The 18368-nt window shown below is 37.6% G+C and overlaps 2 protein-coding genes across 2 annotated transcripts in view; one reads left to right on the forward strand and one right to left on the reverse strand.

Annotated features, from left to right (window-relative positions):
- Nucleotides 1-7534: 7534 nt before the first annotated feature.
- cish (cytokine inducible SH2-containing protein) lies at nucleotides 7535-9790 on the forward strand. Its single transcript, XM_015382085.1, has 3 exons — nucleotides 7535-7988; nucleotides 8394-8557; nucleotides 8890-9790. Exons 1-3 carry the CDS (start codon nucleotides 7969-7971, stop codon nucleotides 9387-9389), a joined length of 684 nt encoding a protein of 227 aa, XP_015237571.1. The 5' UTR covers nucleotides 7535-7968; the 3' UTR covers nucleotides 9390-9790.
- A 535-nt stretch (nucleotides 9791-10325) lies between these two features.
- The window catches only part of hemk1 (HemK methyltransferase family member 1), an 8849-nt gene continuing 806 nt past the window's right edge, over nucleotides 10326-18368 (reverse strand). Inside the window, exons 2-11 of the mRNA XM_015382084.1 lie at nucleotides 16597-16770; nucleotides 16406-16497; nucleotides 16234-16327; nucleotides 15832-15960; nucleotides 13616-13680; nucleotides 13430-13479; nucleotides 13252-13357; nucleotides 10924-11019; nucleotides 10578-10688; nucleotides 10326-10471 (exon numbers count right to left, since the gene is read on the reverse strand). Coding sequence (XP_015237570.1) covers nucleotides 10435-10471; nucleotides 10578-10688; nucleotides 10924-11019; nucleotides 13252-13357; nucleotides 13430-13479; nucleotides 13616-13680; nucleotides 15832-15960; nucleotides 16234-16327; nucleotides 16406-16497; nucleotides 16597-16770 — 954 coding nt within the window. The 3' untranslated portion in view covers nucleotides 10326-10434. The remainder of the gene's footprint in view (nucleotides 10472-10577; nucleotides 10689-10923; nucleotides 11020-13251; nucleotides 13358-13429; nucleotides 13480-13615; nucleotides 13681-15831; nucleotides 15961-16233; nucleotides 16328-16405; nucleotides 16498-16596; nucleotides 16771-18368) is intronic.

The following is an 18368-nucleotide window of genomic DNA, read 5'->3' on the forward strand; positions in this document are numbered from 1 at the left end:
TTCTGTTAAAAGGTTCGGAGAATCTGAAGATTTTCTCCGTACTCTTGGGAGGAGAGATAAACAATGTTTGAAGGTTGACCATGAGAGAGCAGGCAAAAAATGTGAAATAAAATGCTACTGAAAGTACATTACAAGGTTTGGACAACTTCTGAAAGCCAGTTCTGAAAACCATTCAGTGGTCTGTCACATAAAAAATTAAACATTCTTCCTGGAAAGCATGAATTCAAACATCCAAGTCAAAGAGAAGAGCGACTGTCTGCCTTCACAGATAATAACAGCCAGCGTCTGACAGAGCATGAGTAATCCCTTTTCTTCTTGGATCCTGACTGATGATACATCCAAAGCTAAATAAATATAAGACCCTGAGTAACAATAATGCTGCTTGTCAGAGCAGACCTGCTTTCCAGGAAGGCCCGCTTTATTTCAGACACATGCTGCACATTTTGTTGTGCAGTAATAAAGTAAACTCAGGCTTTCTACAGCCCACACCGAATACTGAAAATATTTGTTGAATTGTGCAATGAAAACTGTTATAAACAGGATTTCAGCTGTTAAGCACTTTCATTTCTCAACAGAAAGCTGACAGACAAATTGAAGGGTGATGCACATCCAGAGCCTAGAGTAAAGTCTTGATACCATCTGAACCATTTCCACAGTTTTCATGTTAAGGCTGCACATTTACACAGATTTAGTGTTGAATTTAAAGGTCTAGGACTCAGTCTGCAACCTTTCTAATTCTAAGAGCCGTTTTACCCCCCAAGCCCAGCCAAATAAAAAGTAAGCAAATAAAGCTGAAAATAAACAAATTTTTTTTTTTACTTATATCTGCAATTGAAAATCTGTTGCCATTTTAAGGAGCAAACAATTTATTTGCATTTTTAGGTTTTAAAATACAGATTAAACATGAAAGTTACATAAAGAGTAAGCATTGATTTTGTATTTTGTTCAATAATTTCATAATAAAAACACATACTTTCCAAGCCAATGAAAGAAAAAAAAAATATATAAAAAACATATTTATGATTCCTTAATGCCATTTTGCAGGGAAATTTAAATTCTAATGTTCCTTTGAAACAGGTGAGCTTGAAAGAACACATTTAATATACTATATTCAAAACCATTAGAAGGCCCTTTATGGTTTTTAGCCACTATAAAGAGACATTATTGTAGAGGGTCCAAGGAGCTGCAGCTTGCAGACCCCTGGTGTATATTACATGGTCCCTAGATTTTAAACATTTCACAGAAAAGCGATAAACCCATCATCTGAAAAATGGAAACACAGCAGCAGAAGTGTAAACATATCAAAACATGGCTGCTCACCCAAACTGGAGAAATAATTTATCTTGGAAGCAACCAAGTTGACCGTAGGGGTGAGATGATCTACAGCTCAGGTGGGAGAAGGAAGAGGCCACCTTTGGTCAGCAAAAAAAAAACTGTAAAACTGAATTCTTGTGGTTAAACATGGTGATTGCAGTATTATTCTGTTAGAACACCAACTTCTATTAATATTTATGAACAGATCTACAGATCCTTACAGATCCCAGTTTTTAGGGTTACATTTTAAAGAGCTTCACACCACTGGAGGCAGGATTGTAGAGTCATTATATTAGTTTTATTTTATTTTAGTTGCATGAAAGTGTGTTAGGGGTTTTAGGGAAAAAAAAAATGCATTTTAAGATATCAACATAGAATATTATTTATCATTTTAACTTTGATGTTGGAGAGTAAATGTTGCAGATACCCTGGATTTGGTGCTGACAGGTGAGTCCATCTGTTCTCTGAATCACAGTTTTTCCCCCTTTGAATAATAGACAGGAAAGTTGGAATATACAACATTTATCTTAAAGAGAAACAAGGTGATGTCCATTAAGCTATAACTCAGTGTTTGAGGAGCGAAGAAACTCTTCACTCGAGTGAGAAACCCCCTGAAGCGTCTAAAGCCGATGATCCTGAAGGATGAAAGGACATTTTTCATTTTAGTGCCTGCTTTTAGTAAAGAAATTATTTTTCAGAAAGTACAGGGTTGTTATTGCTAGCCTAAAGAGTAAGCATGTAGTTATATTAAAGGTACTGCACAGCCTAAGAGGGTTAAATATAAAATAGAGTACAGTAAACAGTCTTTATAAACAGTAAACAGCTGTCTTATAAAAATATTTCTGTAGGCTTTCTGAAAGTCTGAGTGGTCATTGTGCTGTTTACCTTATGCATTCATTTTCCTTTAACTGGCTATTTTCATATGAATGTTCAACATTGTTTAGATTTTTCACAGATTGTCATATTACAACAACAACAAAAATTAGTGTTTTTTAGAGATGTAACAACACAAGGTAGTGAATGATTGCAGTGTAGTAGGGAAGGGATGAATTGTTACCCGTCTATATGTTTTCCTTTTGTATTATTTGGATATTCCTAAATAGAACTCAGGTGAACAAACTAATTGGTAAATAGAGCATACATCTGGAATTTTATTTTTGTACAGAACTAGCCATTCTGTGAAGGTTTGTTAGCTTATACGAGATGGCAAACATCACAGTGAAAAACAAAAAATTTAGCAGAGAGATCAGGAAGAAACCAACAAACTGCAAAAAACATCCTAAACACACTGTGCTCATGGTGAGACATGGTAGCAGCACCATCATGCTGTGGAAATGTTTTTCTTTAGTAATTCACATAAGTTGTTTATTGTTAGTCAGCAAAATAAAAGGAGCAAAATAAAATGCAATGCTTTGAAAAAAGAAATAGTAAAAGGCATCAAAAGATGTGAGACCGGGGCGGAGGTTCACCTTCCAGCAGGACATCGACCAAAAACGAAGTCAGAGCTACAAAATTAGAGGCAAGAGATGAAAAGTGGATAATCTCAAACAATCTCACTCTAAGCTTAAAGGATTGAAAAAACCCACCCTCTCCACTTTAAAAAAAAAAGCACATGCACAACCCTGTACCCGCTCCCGAGAGGAAACGCCTATAAAAGCGTGCAAGAGCATGAACTAGCCCATTTCTCCTTGTGGACGCTCTGTTTAAAAGTTGCAGCGCTCATACAGGCTTACTTTCCAAAACTAGATTGGCAATGTCCCCACTATGTAAGACTCACTACTGTTAAGTGAAAAAGGGGATGAGCATGTAGGGCAGCCCTACGTAAACATATGACCAGAATGATTGACAATTAGGAGGACCACTTATGTTAATGATCCACTCAGTAAAACGAACATCCTCCACTATACCTTTAAGCTTTGTTAAAACTGAAAATGGACCCAAAATACCTCCAGCCGTAGTTGAAGCTAAAGGTGATTTTACAAAGCAGAATAGATGTACCTCACGCTTCATATTTTATTTACTCATCTAATTTTTTTTGTTTTTAAAACCCCTAATTTCACTTCCACTCAGCATGATTCACTACTTTTAGTTGTCCAATTAAATAAATTCCAGTTCAGGTCACAGGGGTTTATGGCTGTGACATAACAAGGTCTGAAAATGGGTATCAAAAAAATTAATGATACCAAAAAAAAATTAATTTTTTTACATTAACTAATTTGTCTTAATGCCCTTAAAGTTTACTGAGCCAACTGCTGAGTAAATTCTTATTGTTACAGTGTTTTTACAGGTCTGCCTAAAAAAAAAGTCAAACTGCTGCTGCCTGCACCCTCATTTAAACTAAGAAAGTGAAGCATATCACCCCAGTGCTAAAATCTTTACACTGGCTCCCTCCCCTCTAAGAGAATAGACCTTAAGATATTCCTGTAAATCAATGAATGGCTTCTCCTTCAACTCTACTACCCAGAACCAATAACGGAGAAGCAACTTTTAGTTTTTATGCTCCACTAATCTGGAACAAACCCCCAGAAAACTGCAAAAGTATGGATATCCTGAGCACTTTTGAATCAAAGTTGCATTTGAATGTCATATTATTACATATTATTACATTATCAATTTAAGTCTGTAGTTCCACATGTCTTTTCTTTATTATGCCACTGTAATGTACTTATGTTTTCATCATGTAAAGCTCTTTGAATGGTCTCGTTGCGTAAAAAGGCTATAAAGATAAACTGCATGGATCTTTCATATATTAAGGTGGCTCATTAAAAATGTTTTTTCTTTCCTAAGCCAATATTAACTGGCACTTTCCCAACTGCCATTTTTTCATGGAAAAATGATTGTAGATCTAAAGTTTTAGCTGGTTTAGAAAACTTTTACATGTTTGGGAAACGAATTGTGTTAATAATATGAACTCTAAAAGGACATGGACTAATCTATCCCACCTGGTGAGATATAGATTAGATTAGATTAAACTAGGTTTATACTGTGAAATACACAGTATAAACCTATTGTCATTTTATACTGTGAAAATAACACTTTAAATTAGAAGAAAAAAAACATTACTATGGTTTCAGCTTTAAGGTTCAGACTGCATCTGAAAACATTTCATCTTCATTGTGCAGAACAGAGTTTTTAAGCAAAGTTGTTAAAAAATTAATTTGATATATTCTTTGAATTAAATCTCCACACTTTGCTGGCAATCAGAAACAGACACTTGTCTAGCTGCTAAAAGCTCTACTTAGGCGGCTAAATCCAGGGCCAATCCTACTTGATTAAATACATGCAGATGGACGAAGATTTCTCTTAAAACTCACAAAGGATGAATTTCTGCAGATCATTCTGAGGACAGAACAATTTTCTCAGAATTTCCTTAATTTATTTTTTTTTTTCTGTAACACCGAGGGAGGACAACTGTTATTCACTGTATCCCAACACCAGCCGGTTCTCAGAGAGTTCTTGGTAAAGGGAGGGTGTTTACACGAGAAAAGTTAGACATGTTCAACTCCAGAGCACGGCCTTGGGTTTTGTGCGGTGTTGCATTGCAATTAACAACCAACAATTGTCTAGTGGTGTGAAGTGGAAAGTAACCAGTGAGTCAGAATTTATGGAAAGTTGGCTGTGTACACAGCAGAACAAGAAATGTTTGGAGTTTTTAAAAATATTACATATGCAAGGTTTTTGTGCAACAGTGTTGATGTTTTTTATTTTGTATTCTCAGAATACTTTGAGACCATGTTTGAACAGGCTTCGATCTTGTGAAGCTGACCAAAAGAAAAGTTTTCAGAGTTAGGAGACATGTTAGACAAAAAAAAAGGTGCATGCACTTTAGCTTTTTGTCACTTTAAGATGAACTACAATAAAGTATCTCAGTTCTCCTAATATAAACCCTTAGTTTAAGTCATAAACTCCTGTTCAGGAATGTCCTCACACACCTAGAACATTTGAATAAACTGAATATAATTAAAAAAGTCATTCATTTGAGGAATTAAATTTCAATTCAAATACTGAATCTTGTATTAGTTTTAACAGGCTTTAATCCCCTCAAAGCTACATGTAACCTGTGTAATTCTATGTGTCATCTAAATACTTTTACCTTCCACACAACTTTCCATTAATGTGGTAATAAACAGACAACTATTTCAGCATAGATAGTTTGTTGCTTACTTATATAGCTTGTCATTGACTGCCTGGCATACATCAACCGTTAGACCTCCCAATGATTTTGTATAATCTCTATAATTTTGTTAATTTATCTATACAATGCACACATCTTCAGGGAAACTGATATTTGGATACATATTTCATTAATCCTCTTGTAGAGCATGAGAGTAAACACACATTCTAATATAAACAGGAATATCCACTTAACATGGAGCAACTGAATATATTTTTATAGAAAAAGATCAATCTTAGGTTTTCTTCTATGCATTTCCATATAAGCCACACGGTTTTCTTCTGGTCCAAACTGAAGCAGAAATAATTAGTTAATAATCATTGCCTGCTGCTTTAACATGATTCAAGAGGGGACACAATAAAACCTGCAGATGTTGACATTTCAATAACTGGAGCCAGATTCTTCAAGCCTTCCTGGAAAAGGACATTAAATATTTTTGCTAACAGGCAGACAGTTTGATACGGAGGAGCATTTTTATGAGCTGTGTTTTGCAGCCTGCTGACTTTCTAGAAACTTGTTTCAATAATGAAAATAAAGACTGTCCACATGCAGGAAGCTCTATGCAAACATGCAGATAAAACAATCCTAAAATGTCCTGACTGAACCTAAAGTGCAAAGGCACTCCATCTGCTTATCTCATGCTTGAGGGCATCATTGTCCTGTGAGTAAAACTGTTTGCTTAAGAGTACTCACTCAAAGAGATATTATTAAGCTGATGCAAACATAATGAAATCCATGATAAAAAAAAAAAAAATAATGTTCATGTGGAGCTGATTTCATATCAACCCCACCACATTCCTTATTTTACTTTTTTTTTCAGGGGGTCTGTACATTACCCCCAAATGTAAGTGTTTTTTTGTTCTTGTTTTTTCCATTGTGAGCCACAAAAAAATATTTGCTCAGCGACATCCAGTAGGGATAGATAAAGTCCACAAGACTTCTTAGAAACACGCTCATTCCAAAATTCCTGGGACGAGGTTAAGATTCCCCTCACTGGGGTCAGGAGACTTTTTTATTTTAGGAACATGGCTTTGATTCTGATATTGTTTTTTTTTTTTTTTAGACACAGCTACATTGCATTAATACATGGAAGAGATGGTTTATAATTTCTAATCAACTCAGATATTTTGATTGTAGTAGGACATCCCTCAGATTTACAACAATAAATTAAAAAATACATGAAAATATCCTTATTGGACCAACTTGTCTTTTTTTGGTTTTTATTTTTTTTAGAGTGAAAAATAAGTAAATATCTGCTGTGGAGTAGCCTACTTAATAAACAGGCCGAGGAATAGAGAAACCAGAACAGATCTATAAAGCTTGATATAGTGTAAAATATAGAAGATATCTACAGTAGAAAATAAAATAAACAGCTCAAGCCATGAGTATCCTAGATTACCTAGGAAAGTAAAGATAAAATAATCAGATGAATCCTTTTAAGTGGTCTTAAATTATTCCAGGAATTGATCACAAGTGTTAATATGTAAACGACAACCCGATTAAAAAAAAACAAGTTATATGTGCCACGCATAGTGGTACATATAAGTGCTTAACAGAAATTTCCTCGGCCTAACAGTAGAATAATGCCATTTTTTCCCAGACTATCGTTACAACAACAACAACCTATTTTCGCGAATGTAATTAATCTGAAGCTCCACGAAAAGCTCCAGCCGTATTTTTCCAAACAGGATCGAGGGAAATCTATATAACTGGAAATAGCCTGTGCGCATTCCTATTATCTTTAATGTCGAGGCGGTGAATTCCCAGAATGAGGGCTCTGTCAGGGCCGCCCGGCGGGGCGGAGCCAGGGCCTGCAATTATTCCTGGAAAGCCAGTAGGCAGAAACTGCCGCGTGGTTCCTGGGAGCGACCGCGCGCCGTTTTCAGCGAAGATGGACGGAGAGCAGTGCGGCGCGCGCGACAGGCTGGGAGGAGGGGCGAGAGGAGAGAAGAAACGCCGCGCGGACGATTTAAGTGTCAATCATTGGGATGTGTTGTAACGCGCAGGGGGGCGGCGGCAGGAGCGGCAGGCGGCGCATCCGCTGTGACGTCAGAACCGCCGGCGCAGTGAGTAGTTCTCAGAATCGACTTCTAGGAAACGGTAAATTTTAAAAGCCAAGCCTTTAGTCATTTGTCCTTCAGTTCTCATTCTGGCGACAACACACTCCGGAGCGCTGCTGCTGCTGCTCATCTGACCTTTTATTATTAGTTTTTCGTTTTTGTTGCAAAAGTCGGTTTTGTTTCTTTAACCTGCTCCTCTGCGCACCTCGAAGTGGCTTTTTACTGACAGCAACATATTCTGTTTGGCTTCGTGATTCGCTCCCAGTCTACCTTCTTCATGTTAAACCGATACGACAGGTTTGATTAGTTCTTTTAGAAAGAAAGAAAAAAATTACAGCTCTACCTGAACACGAAGCGAGTGCGTTAATTTCCTGAAGAGAAAAAGGACATAAGCTTTTTTATTCCAGAGGATTTTATAGCATGATTCTTTGTGAACGAGGGTGAGTAGACTTTTCTTTGTTTTCACATCTGAGCGCGTATTTACCCTGTTTGTCCGCAGTAAAACATTTACGAGTTAAACTTAGTATTAAGTTTATTTTAAAGGCAAAGTGAAACAAATAAATAGGAAGAATGTCTCTCTAGAAAATACTGATCGACTTCAATTTCCATCGCACACACACACACATATGTATGTATATGTGTATATATATATATATAAAAATAATACATTTTTTTCCTACGACCTATTCCCAAAAACCCAGTATTATCTGGGGGGAAAAAAGAAAAAATAACTGTGTCTTTTAATAAAAACTTGAAATACTAACAATTCATTTATTAATAATAGATCTAAATTACAGTGTTTTTTTTAATTATTATTATTTTAACCATTTTTCTTCTCTCCCCAGTCCCAGGACTCTTCTTCCTGCTCCTCCATCCACTCCAGCCCCGTGGGGCATGCGGGAGGGTACAACAACCCCTGCCCCATGCTTTCAGAGTGCACCTCCAAAATGGGATCCCACCAAAGACTTACGGGCAATTGCCAGCAACTTTTGCTATCTAGAAAATTCAGGTGAATTGTTTGTGTTTTTTTCTTTTAATATCTGCAACATTTTTTCCTTCATTTTATTTTGGGCGAGCTGAGTTTTAATATATTGTGTGAAGCTGTGCATTGGGTTAAATGGTAATTATTAATACATGAGTACTCGTTTAATGTGTGCAATTTTATTTAAAAAACTATTGTGCAGTGTAGTAAAAACGTGCTAAAATCAGTAAAAATGTCCACCAAATAAGAAAATACCTTTTGAAAATAGGCAGTTTAATAAATTCTCTTCAGTTTTTCATCTAGATTTGATCAAAGTAATCATGTTCTCCATGAGTAACATTTACAATGTGTGTATGCAGGATGGTACTGGGGAGCCATAACTGCGGCTCAGGCCCACGCTGCCCTTCAGGAAGCCCCAGAGGGAGCCTTCTTGGTACGAGACAGCAGCCACCCTCTGTTCATGCTGACCCTATCGGTTAGGACGGCGCGGGGACCCACAAGCATACGGATCCAGTACAGTGGCGCCAAGTTTCTCTTGGACTCCAGCTCCGGGGCTCGGGCCAGTCTCTCGTCTTTTCCCAACGTTCCCAGTCTGGTGCAGCACTACATGGGCGCAGAGAGGAAAGCAGAGGAGAGGAAGGTGGAGGAGCAGGCAGCCCCAGCAAAACCCACCGAGCTCTCCCCTCAGGAGACGTCTATAGTACTGAAACTGAAGCAGGCCGTGTACAAACCCCAGAGCCTCCCATCTTTGCAGCACCTCACACGCCTTGTCATCAACAGACACACCGACTGCGCCGAGCAGCTGCCACTCCCAAAGCCTCTGTTGCGTTACGTACAGGACTATCCCTTTAAGGTATGAGGAGAAATAGGAAGGGGGTGTTAAACAGACCCCTGACGTTCTAAAGGAAGAAAAAAAGACAGTCTAACTGGTAATTTGTGCCTGTGGAGGCCAGTCACTGAAATGTTTCTGATTAATTTCATTGAAGACTCGCATGTCTGGTTTCAGATTTAAACCCTTTAAGGACTGAGCTTGTGGAGAAGGTGGGAGGGACCAGAACACCCCACATAAGGACAGTGCGTTAATCCCCAGTAATATGGATGTGGATTTTGTCACTGCTTCAGGATGTACATACTGTTCGTAAGAAATGACACTGATCTCAATGAGACACCTTTAATGCCATTTTATTTTTATCAGCAGAGCAATTTTGTACTTTTTACATGTGTACATTTTTTTCTATTAAAACTGGAACTTGCATCGTCTGTGCTGCTTAGAAGGCGGTCATTATTCACAGGGTCAAAAACAACAGCTCATCATTGCTAACAAACACATGCTGACTGCTCTTGTGACACTCGTTGCGAAATATTTTCACCCATAAATCACATTTGAAACACAAAGGCTTTGTGTGGCCTTTGAGCTTTATTTCAGCAAGAGAGAAACAGATTGTGTGACGAAGGGGGGGGGGGTAGAAAAATAGCGACGGCCGTGTTGTGAGCTTTTTGCTCAACAATGCATATGGCCAGCATCTGAGTCAGCGGGGTGGGCGAGCGAAAGGGGAGGACCGTTCATCAGCGGATTCACAGAACTACTGAACGCTTCCTGGGAGGAGTGAGGCAGATTCTGAGAGGGAGCGTTCTAAGAAAAGCTTTTGGTAATTACCTTCAGCTCTGAGCCTGCTTTTGTGCTGTTCCACACAAATTCTTTATTGTGAAGCTGGGGCGTGACTGCCAACTGTCGACAGGTTAAAAGTGCAGCACTGATATGGAAACTATTTGTGCGAAATGTTCTGTTTTTTTTTTTTTTTAAGGAAGGTGGGATCAGGTGGGGGGAGGCGAGCCGGGGCGACCTGAGCTAAAGCCAGCGTAATAGGATCTGGGTTTCTCAATCCTGATCCACCTCGAGGTCCTTATGTGACTGCTTTCTGGAGGATGCAGAATCTCGGCCTGAGGAGCCAAAACAAACCAGATACAAAGAAATAGATAACACAACGTGCCGTGGGTGCTTTCGTCTTCACTAAAACAGATTGAATAAGAGGTTTTCAGCACAGACCTGCCGCTGATGTCGTTTTGTGTTTCCACGTACTGCAGCCCCTCCACGTTCTCCTCCACCCAACGCTGAATCAGCGGGGGGTGTCTGGGGTCCACCTCCAGGTAAACACGCCTGTTGTTTATCCAGGGAAGAAGGACATGACAAAGGCTCAAAATTAGCACAACGGGATTAACCTTGAGATGAGGCGGCATATGGGCTGGAACTGTATTCAAGGGAAGCCTTGCAGAAAAGCTTGTTAAATATGCAACATGATACGTGTGTTTTTCACAGAGGGCTGTGTCTGCGTCAAGGTGCCATTAGGAATTAAACCCAGGTGTGTGTGTGGAGTCACAGTAGGCTGCCTTACCCACTGTTCAACAGAAAGTCTGAGGCCAGAGTCAGGATCTGTCTGATCACAGTTAGTCCATTTTCACCCCCATCTAAAGCAGCATGGTCCTCAAACCTACAAATTAGAATAAATCAAAATTACAATCTTTAAAAACATTGAATCCAACCTCAGAGTGCAATAAAATAAAAAATATTGAGTGCAATACCACAAAAAACTAAATCTAAAACATTTTTCTTTGGCACAGCCTTTATTGAAACCCCTGGCAGGAAGAAATTAAAAGCAATCTTATATTATCAAATGGTAGTATTAATATTTTGGAGTGACTCAGAACGATGACCTTTATCTCATAAAGAAGCTGGGGAGGGATTGATGTCAAGGAGACCTTCTAACCTTTTTAACACTTGGAGCTCATTCTCCAAAACAAATTGTCAAAATACCAGAGGATGAACGGTTTGATCCATTGAAACAATATTAAAAAAACAAAAAAACACAGCTTTCTAATGTTCTATCAGTTACAAACCTCTTTGGTAAATTTAAATCTGCCCAGGGTAAAAATGGCTTTGGGCTTAACTCTGTTCAGTCTAGCAAAATTGAAATATCAGTATTTCCATTTGTTTATTTATTTATTTGCAGTTTGCTTAAAAAAAAACAACAACAATCCAGTTTTTTATATATGAACTGTAACATTTTATACGGTATAAAATGTGGACGGGTCTCGTAAAAGACCACCTCATTGTTTTTTTTAGCCATCTGGACTAATTCAGTAGAATAATTGGACATTTTAATGCCTTACCAAAACAAACGTAATAATTAACAATAAACAATAAATTCATCTGGATTTTATTGAGTAAACCAACTAAAAAAGGGGCGTATTTGCAAAGTGGTACAAATACGAGAACGATCCTAAAACTGCTGTGCTTTTGCATCCCTTGATAAAATCCAGCGCAGCCTTTAGAAGCTATGCTCTCTGCAAACCTAGCCTTTATAAAGAATGGTAAGGGGAAAAAAAAAAGATTTCTAAAAAAAAAGGTCTCCGCAACCCTGCAAACAATTCAAGATGTAAAATAGTTGGTCTCTCAAGTCAGATGTTATGATCCAGTTTTTTTCATCAGTTTTGTAAAAAGCTAAAAAAAAAAAAAAGAAAGCAGCTCAGTTTCAATTATTTGCAGTTTGACATTAGATCAAGGACAAGTTATTAAATTAAGGCCCAAATTAAAACCGTTATAACTGTCAAGCACCTCAAAACGCTGTAAAATGGCTGTTTGTATTTGCACATGGTGAATTGGAAACTCAAAACACTGATAAGATGCATTCTTCAACTTAAGGTCCAATGTGGCAAATCAAAGTTCAAACTAAAATTCTATCAATCTAACATCTACTTTGTTTTTAGAAATGCACATTGTCTTTATCTTCTAAAAATATGTCTGCCAACTCAAATATTTTTTAGTAATTTTATATTTCACAAACTCATCCAGACAGTGAAAATAAAAAGGCTAATTTCATCCTTTTTGAGAGTTTGTTTTTCACACTAGAAGGTAATCTGCTAATAAATTATAAAGAATAAAACTGCCCTCTCAACAGTTGCAGTCAGCATGGTTTTGGCTCCTAGTTAAAAAAAACAGTTGTAGGAATAAATCTGATGTGTTGACATCTTCACTAGCATATAAATGCACTCCATAAAATGCTATTTATAAAGTAATTAGTTGGTTATTCAGACTCCGCGCTGTAAAACACAACCATTTGAACTCAACTGTACTGGTTCTTATAAGTCTGCATGAATTCAGATAGCAGTTATGTCTTTTCTAAGACATAAACAGTGAAAGCTTCCTAAAAGTAGATTGAACCTGTAGGGAGCTTGAATTAAACATTTGCAGACTCCAGCGTTTTTAAATTTTATTTACTGTTATTACACTGTCACAAATACAGAGCAACGAAAAGAACTCTCTGCATTTAACCCATCTCCTTGAGGCTGCCATTGTGAGGTGCTCGGGGAGCAGTGTGGGGTTAAGGGTCGTGCTCAGAGAGACAGAGTGGCAGTCTGTGGGAGTGGGGCACGAAATCACAACCTCAGGATTCCAAGCTCTATGCCTTAACCACTATGCTGTCCCGCCCACTAAGATGCAACCTCTATGCTGCACTGGCCAAAAATCGAGGAGCGAGAATTCTACCACTGATCCACCAATGCTAAAAATAATTTAACTTCATTGATCTCACATCAATGGAGAAATCGGGGCTTGTAATCAGAAACACTAGATTCCATGCTCTATGCCCTAACCACTAGGCCGCCACTCCCCTGGCAATCATAAACTCCTGCTTGTAATTAATTATTTGCAGGTTTTTCATCACCTAAAGATTTCCGGCTCCAGCGATGCCATATCCTCTGAAAACAGGTACGGTGGGTTACTGACCAAAGCTGAAACGGAGCTAAACAGACCAAGGATCCTTTCTGCGTCTTGGAAAAAAACAAAGCAAAACTTATAACTGAGGTTATATAGAAAAAAACTGCAGTTTTTTATTTTTTTACCTTTTATTACATCCATATGATAGACCCTCAGTCTGTCTTGAAGTCCCAACCTAAACAAGAAACTATTCTGAGCAAATGATGCTTATAACATAAGAATAAAACAAAACTAAAAAAAAACATAGAAAGAGTAAACTCAGAGCACTTGGAGAGTCACAGTATGCTTTCTGTGTGCTATGGCGAAATTACCTCAACGCATTCTCTCGGCTTAAATCAACCGCATCCTGGCTTCGATCCAAAGCAAAGGCTTCGAGCTAGTGAAGGAGAAACAAACACAGTGTTAAAAAACATTCTGTTTCCAGGAAGGGTTCCTCATAAGCCCCTTTCTCTATACTACTCTCCAAGAACCCAATTTCTTTTACAAAATACAAAAGAAAAACGTCTTTTTTCCCTCCATATAATATAAAGAGATACACAGATTTTTTTTCATTCTACAAACATGCATCTGTATTTTCCATCATTGTAGAACTTATGGATACACCTGATGAAATAAGACATTTGATTTACTCATGAAAGTCCCTGAAAAGTGCAGAAGCTGGGGTTAGTTTGTTAAAAGCTGAACAAATCAGAGAAAGGGGAGCAGGAGAGATGTGAGCTATCATACTGTGTGCAGTCACAGCTCAAGGGAAAAGCAGACATGAGCTTTTACCTTTGCACCACAAAAACACACCCAACTAATCCGACAGGTTTTAACAAGGAGGTGGAATGTGAGGAAGAATAATCCGGCATCCTAACCTGTCCTTCGAGAGTCTCAGCACTGCTGAACTCATTTATCAGTCTTCCACTTACAAATGGTTAGATTGAATGTGTTTAGGTCAACAAACTAATCCAACGTGTCAGAAACTGTTTAGAATATGATATGAGTCATTCATTGACTATTATATTATTTCTTATCCAGTTTGCTGGAGGCCTTTTTTATAATTAGCACTGGGTGTTTGTATAGAATTAATGTGGTAAGAATAAGCTTACATTAACAGGAGCTAGCTGCAATAACAGTCACATGTGTCTGTGTTAGTCTAGATCAGGCATCCCCAAAGTCGGTCCTCGAGGGCCACCATCCTGCAGGTTTTAGAGGTTTCTCTGCTCCAGCACAGCTGATTTACATTGATAATTGATTAACAGGCTTTTGCAGGACAGCGGCCCTCGAGGACCGACTTTGGGGATGCCTGGTCTAGATACTATACTAAAGTAAAAACATTAAAAATGATTATTTTCTCTGGTTATGATGATTAAACTCTATTGTGGCTTATGGAAGCCTTTTTATACAGTGGTATATTAGTATTTTATGATAAAGCTAGAATAATCTGGCCTTGAAGTTTATACAGCTGTTTGTTTTTTTTCTATAATCGAGCTTCAGAGTTAGCAGTGCTTGTTACCCTGTACATGACTGAGAACAAAGGAAAACAGCTGATCAGAGCTCTATGTTGTTGTGGCTGCAGCAATGAAAACAGTCTACGATTGTTGTTGTTCTCTTTCTAGTAAAACAAAAAAAAAAACTTGCTGTTCCTGCTTTATAAATATTTTATGCAATAATTATCTTTCCTGTTTGTTTTATTAGACAGGACTGCTCTAAATATGAACATTTTCCTGTAGAATTTCTAAGAGGTCTGCTTTAAATACATTACCACATTGTATAGTACAGCTACATACCTCACAGATTATCTTTTTAACATATTACATTTCTTTTTACAGGAACTCCTCTAATTCTTCACTTCAGTTTTTTTTGTCAAATATGCACTTGTCTTTTTTTTTTGTAGTGTTACCAAAACAGCCTATCAAGGTCTTAATTATTTAATAGATCTGTATTTAGTTCCTGTTTTTAAATAAGGTTGTTGTAAATACACCTAAGCACATAAACCACAGAGGGAAAAAAAGTTTTTGATTCAGTGGTAACATGCAGGAGAGGCAGCACCAAATGTTGCACTTTTAACCCTGAGCTGTGATCTGAATATTTAGTTACAAGTATCAGTTTACTGATAGAGCATTTAATATGCCAGGGCAGTGTTCAAGGAAACTTTCCATGCATGCCAGCTACATTATAAAATCACACTGAGACGACAAATGAAAATCAGGGAACTGTCCTTGACATTGCTAGAAATATGTAAATCTCTGGCCTTTGACTTGCTTTATTTAGGCCATGTAGACCGATGGAAATGTTGCCACTGCTGCACCTGAGAGAAAGCAGTATGAAAACCCAGAAACAAACAGCCTTTCTCTCTATAAGAGGGATTTCCTAATGATTCATAACTTCTGTTCCTATGTTTCCTGAAAAAAAAGTCCCTAGATAACTTTTTATTTTCTTCGGTGTGCAGCGAGCAGCCTCTAGGAATGACATGCAATCCGATGCACGATGGGAGGGAACGTGAGGAACAAAAGACATTTCTTATTGTAACCACAAAGCTCACCTGAGGCAGACTCTTCAGCAGACTGAGAGAAATGGCACCAGAACCGCAACCAACCTCCAAGCATGTTTGCCGTGTCTCTGTGTCTGCAGAACGGCTCTTTAGATCGGTGAGCACTAGTTCAACCAGCTCCTGTTCCAAAGGAAGAACAGACGACATGAAGTTGACTTCATTTCCAGGAATTGGGCAGTGCTTGAACTTCTATCACATCAATAGAAATTCATGTGTGAATATGAGACTTCTTTTTTCCCCCCAAATGATACATTTTGCTTTAAAATATTTCACAAGGCAATTATTCCCCACATTTGTTTCTTTTTTTTAAATGCTACAGTTTGGTTGTGTTATAAGGAAACATAGCTAGAATTTCCATAGCTATATTGATGATACACATATCAGTAATATTACCTCAGTTTCAGGCCTAGGAATAAAAACAGGAGGCCTCATCTTCAGCGTTAGGTCTCTGAAGTCCCACTCCTCAATGATATACTGCACCGGCATTCTGCACATAAGTGTATAATGGTTTCTACAAAAAAAAACACAACTATTAAATATGATTTTAAGACACAGACATACTCACCTAGACAGACGTCTGCTGCAGAGCTGCCACACCTCTTCCATTTTCTCTTTGCTAAGGAACTCTGTTAACCTCTGCCGCTCGACACTTTCTATCTGGATATAGATCAGGAAAAGAGCGAATCAGTTTGAAAACAGCTTTTTGCAAAGATTGAATATGAGATAAAAGAATGACTTCTGCGGTCTGTGACGCACTGTTTTCGCTCCAAGCAGATGAGCGATGATATACTGGCTTGACTGTTCGGCTTCTGTTACACCTTCCTCTTCAAAGTGCCTCTTCCAGATGTCCAAAGCCTGAAGTGCTGTGATCCGGCCTGCGGGTACGGCCGGAGCGCTGCGTAAGGCTCGGTAATGGAAGCTCCAAATCCTCTAAAACAGGTTTTGATAATAAATGTCTGCAAAACATCTAACAACATTTTCCATCTTCTTAATTTATGAACATTTTTGTTGTATATGCATAAAATTTTAAAAGAATTAGCTTTAGTTATAACCACTGGACAGCAAAATATGTCAAGATTTTAACAGCAATCTGGAGAAAATAAAATAAAATGACTCAAACATGGTCAGAAGTTATTTATTTTTTTGATTTAGATGAAGCTGAAAATGTATTTTTGCCATGTTCTGAATTTAAAACCAAATAACGTACAAATATACTTTAATAATCCCAAAGGGACATTTAATAATGTGGTAACTCATACAGGTTTTTTTCAAAGAGTTGTCAGAGAGGATGATGACTTCTGTAGCAGTCAGTGCTACTGTGGTTCTAAATAAGCCCAACTGAAGTCACTGTTGTTATATGACAGTCTAATAAAGAATATCTTTAGAAATGACTGTTTATTGACTGTTTATTTATGAATGTTTATTTTATGCGGAATCTTTCTTTGCACAATGATCTGTAGTGCTCTATATTAGCTCAGATGTTGTGACCCAAACAGATGATAGATAGATGTAGCATCTTGCTGAAAACACTGAAGGACCTAAGCTTGATTAGAAAGAACATGCTGCTCCTTTTTGTATCAACTCTTTCCTCTTTGCGTCCCCAGTCTCCTCAGATAAAAAAATGAGATAGTTGACCTCAAAAATCTTCACATCCCCGTTTGACCTGTTAACGCTTCTCATGAAACCTGCAATCATTAGCTTGTTATGTTCACATAAAAGATGAAATGATTGTTTCCACACCATGCAACAAAGTTCTCTGTACTCAGCTTTTTATCAATCTCTGATGCAACCGATGACCAAAGAGTCATCTGACTATTTATCAGAAGGGGATAACTTCAGTTTATTCCCTTTTTTCACTTATGTTGTTCTTTCTTTAAGTAAGAATTCAAAAATCAAGCTACAGAGTGTCAGAAAATTATTCATGCACCCTAAATTTGACCTCCTTTTTCGTGACACAACAATGTTTGTTAGTGGAATTTTATGTGTTAGACAAACAAAATTGATTGATTGTTTTTATTGATCTCACAGTGGAGAAATGTACTTGTTACATCAGCTCAAATAGTCAAAGGAGGAGAAGAAGGTGCAAAAGGAAGAAAAATCTGCAGGAGAGATATACAGTATAAATGTCCACATATGACAGCATGTGAATACATGTGAATTTATTTACAGAAAAAAAAAATCTATTTTAACTCCTGACGGATTCTTGCTTTAGTTTATGTCTTTACTTCAACTGATTCTTTACAACAATTAAACAGGCTTATATCTGAAACCTTCTGTAGCTTTGGCTGCATTTCTGACCCGCTCACCCCATGATATAACAATGTTCTTCCTGAAGTCACCTGTACTTCACTCCATTAATAGTCCTACCAACTTCCCAGCTTCACTGCTCTTGGTAAAAAGCAATCCCACATTACTGCAGCAATATTTCATGGAAGACATTGTTTGTTTATATATATATATATATATATATATATATATATATATATATATATATATATATATATATATATATATATATATATATATAT

Source organism: Cyprinodon variegatus, unplaced genomic scaffold, assembly GCF_000732505.1.
Source record: "Cyprinodon variegatus isolate N-32 unplaced genomic scaffold, C_variegatus-1.0 Scaffold248, whole genome shotgun sequence".
Taxonomy (NCBI): Eukaryota; Metazoa; Chordata; class Actinopteri; order Cyprinodontiformes; family Cyprinodontidae; genus Cyprinodon; species Cyprinodon variegatus.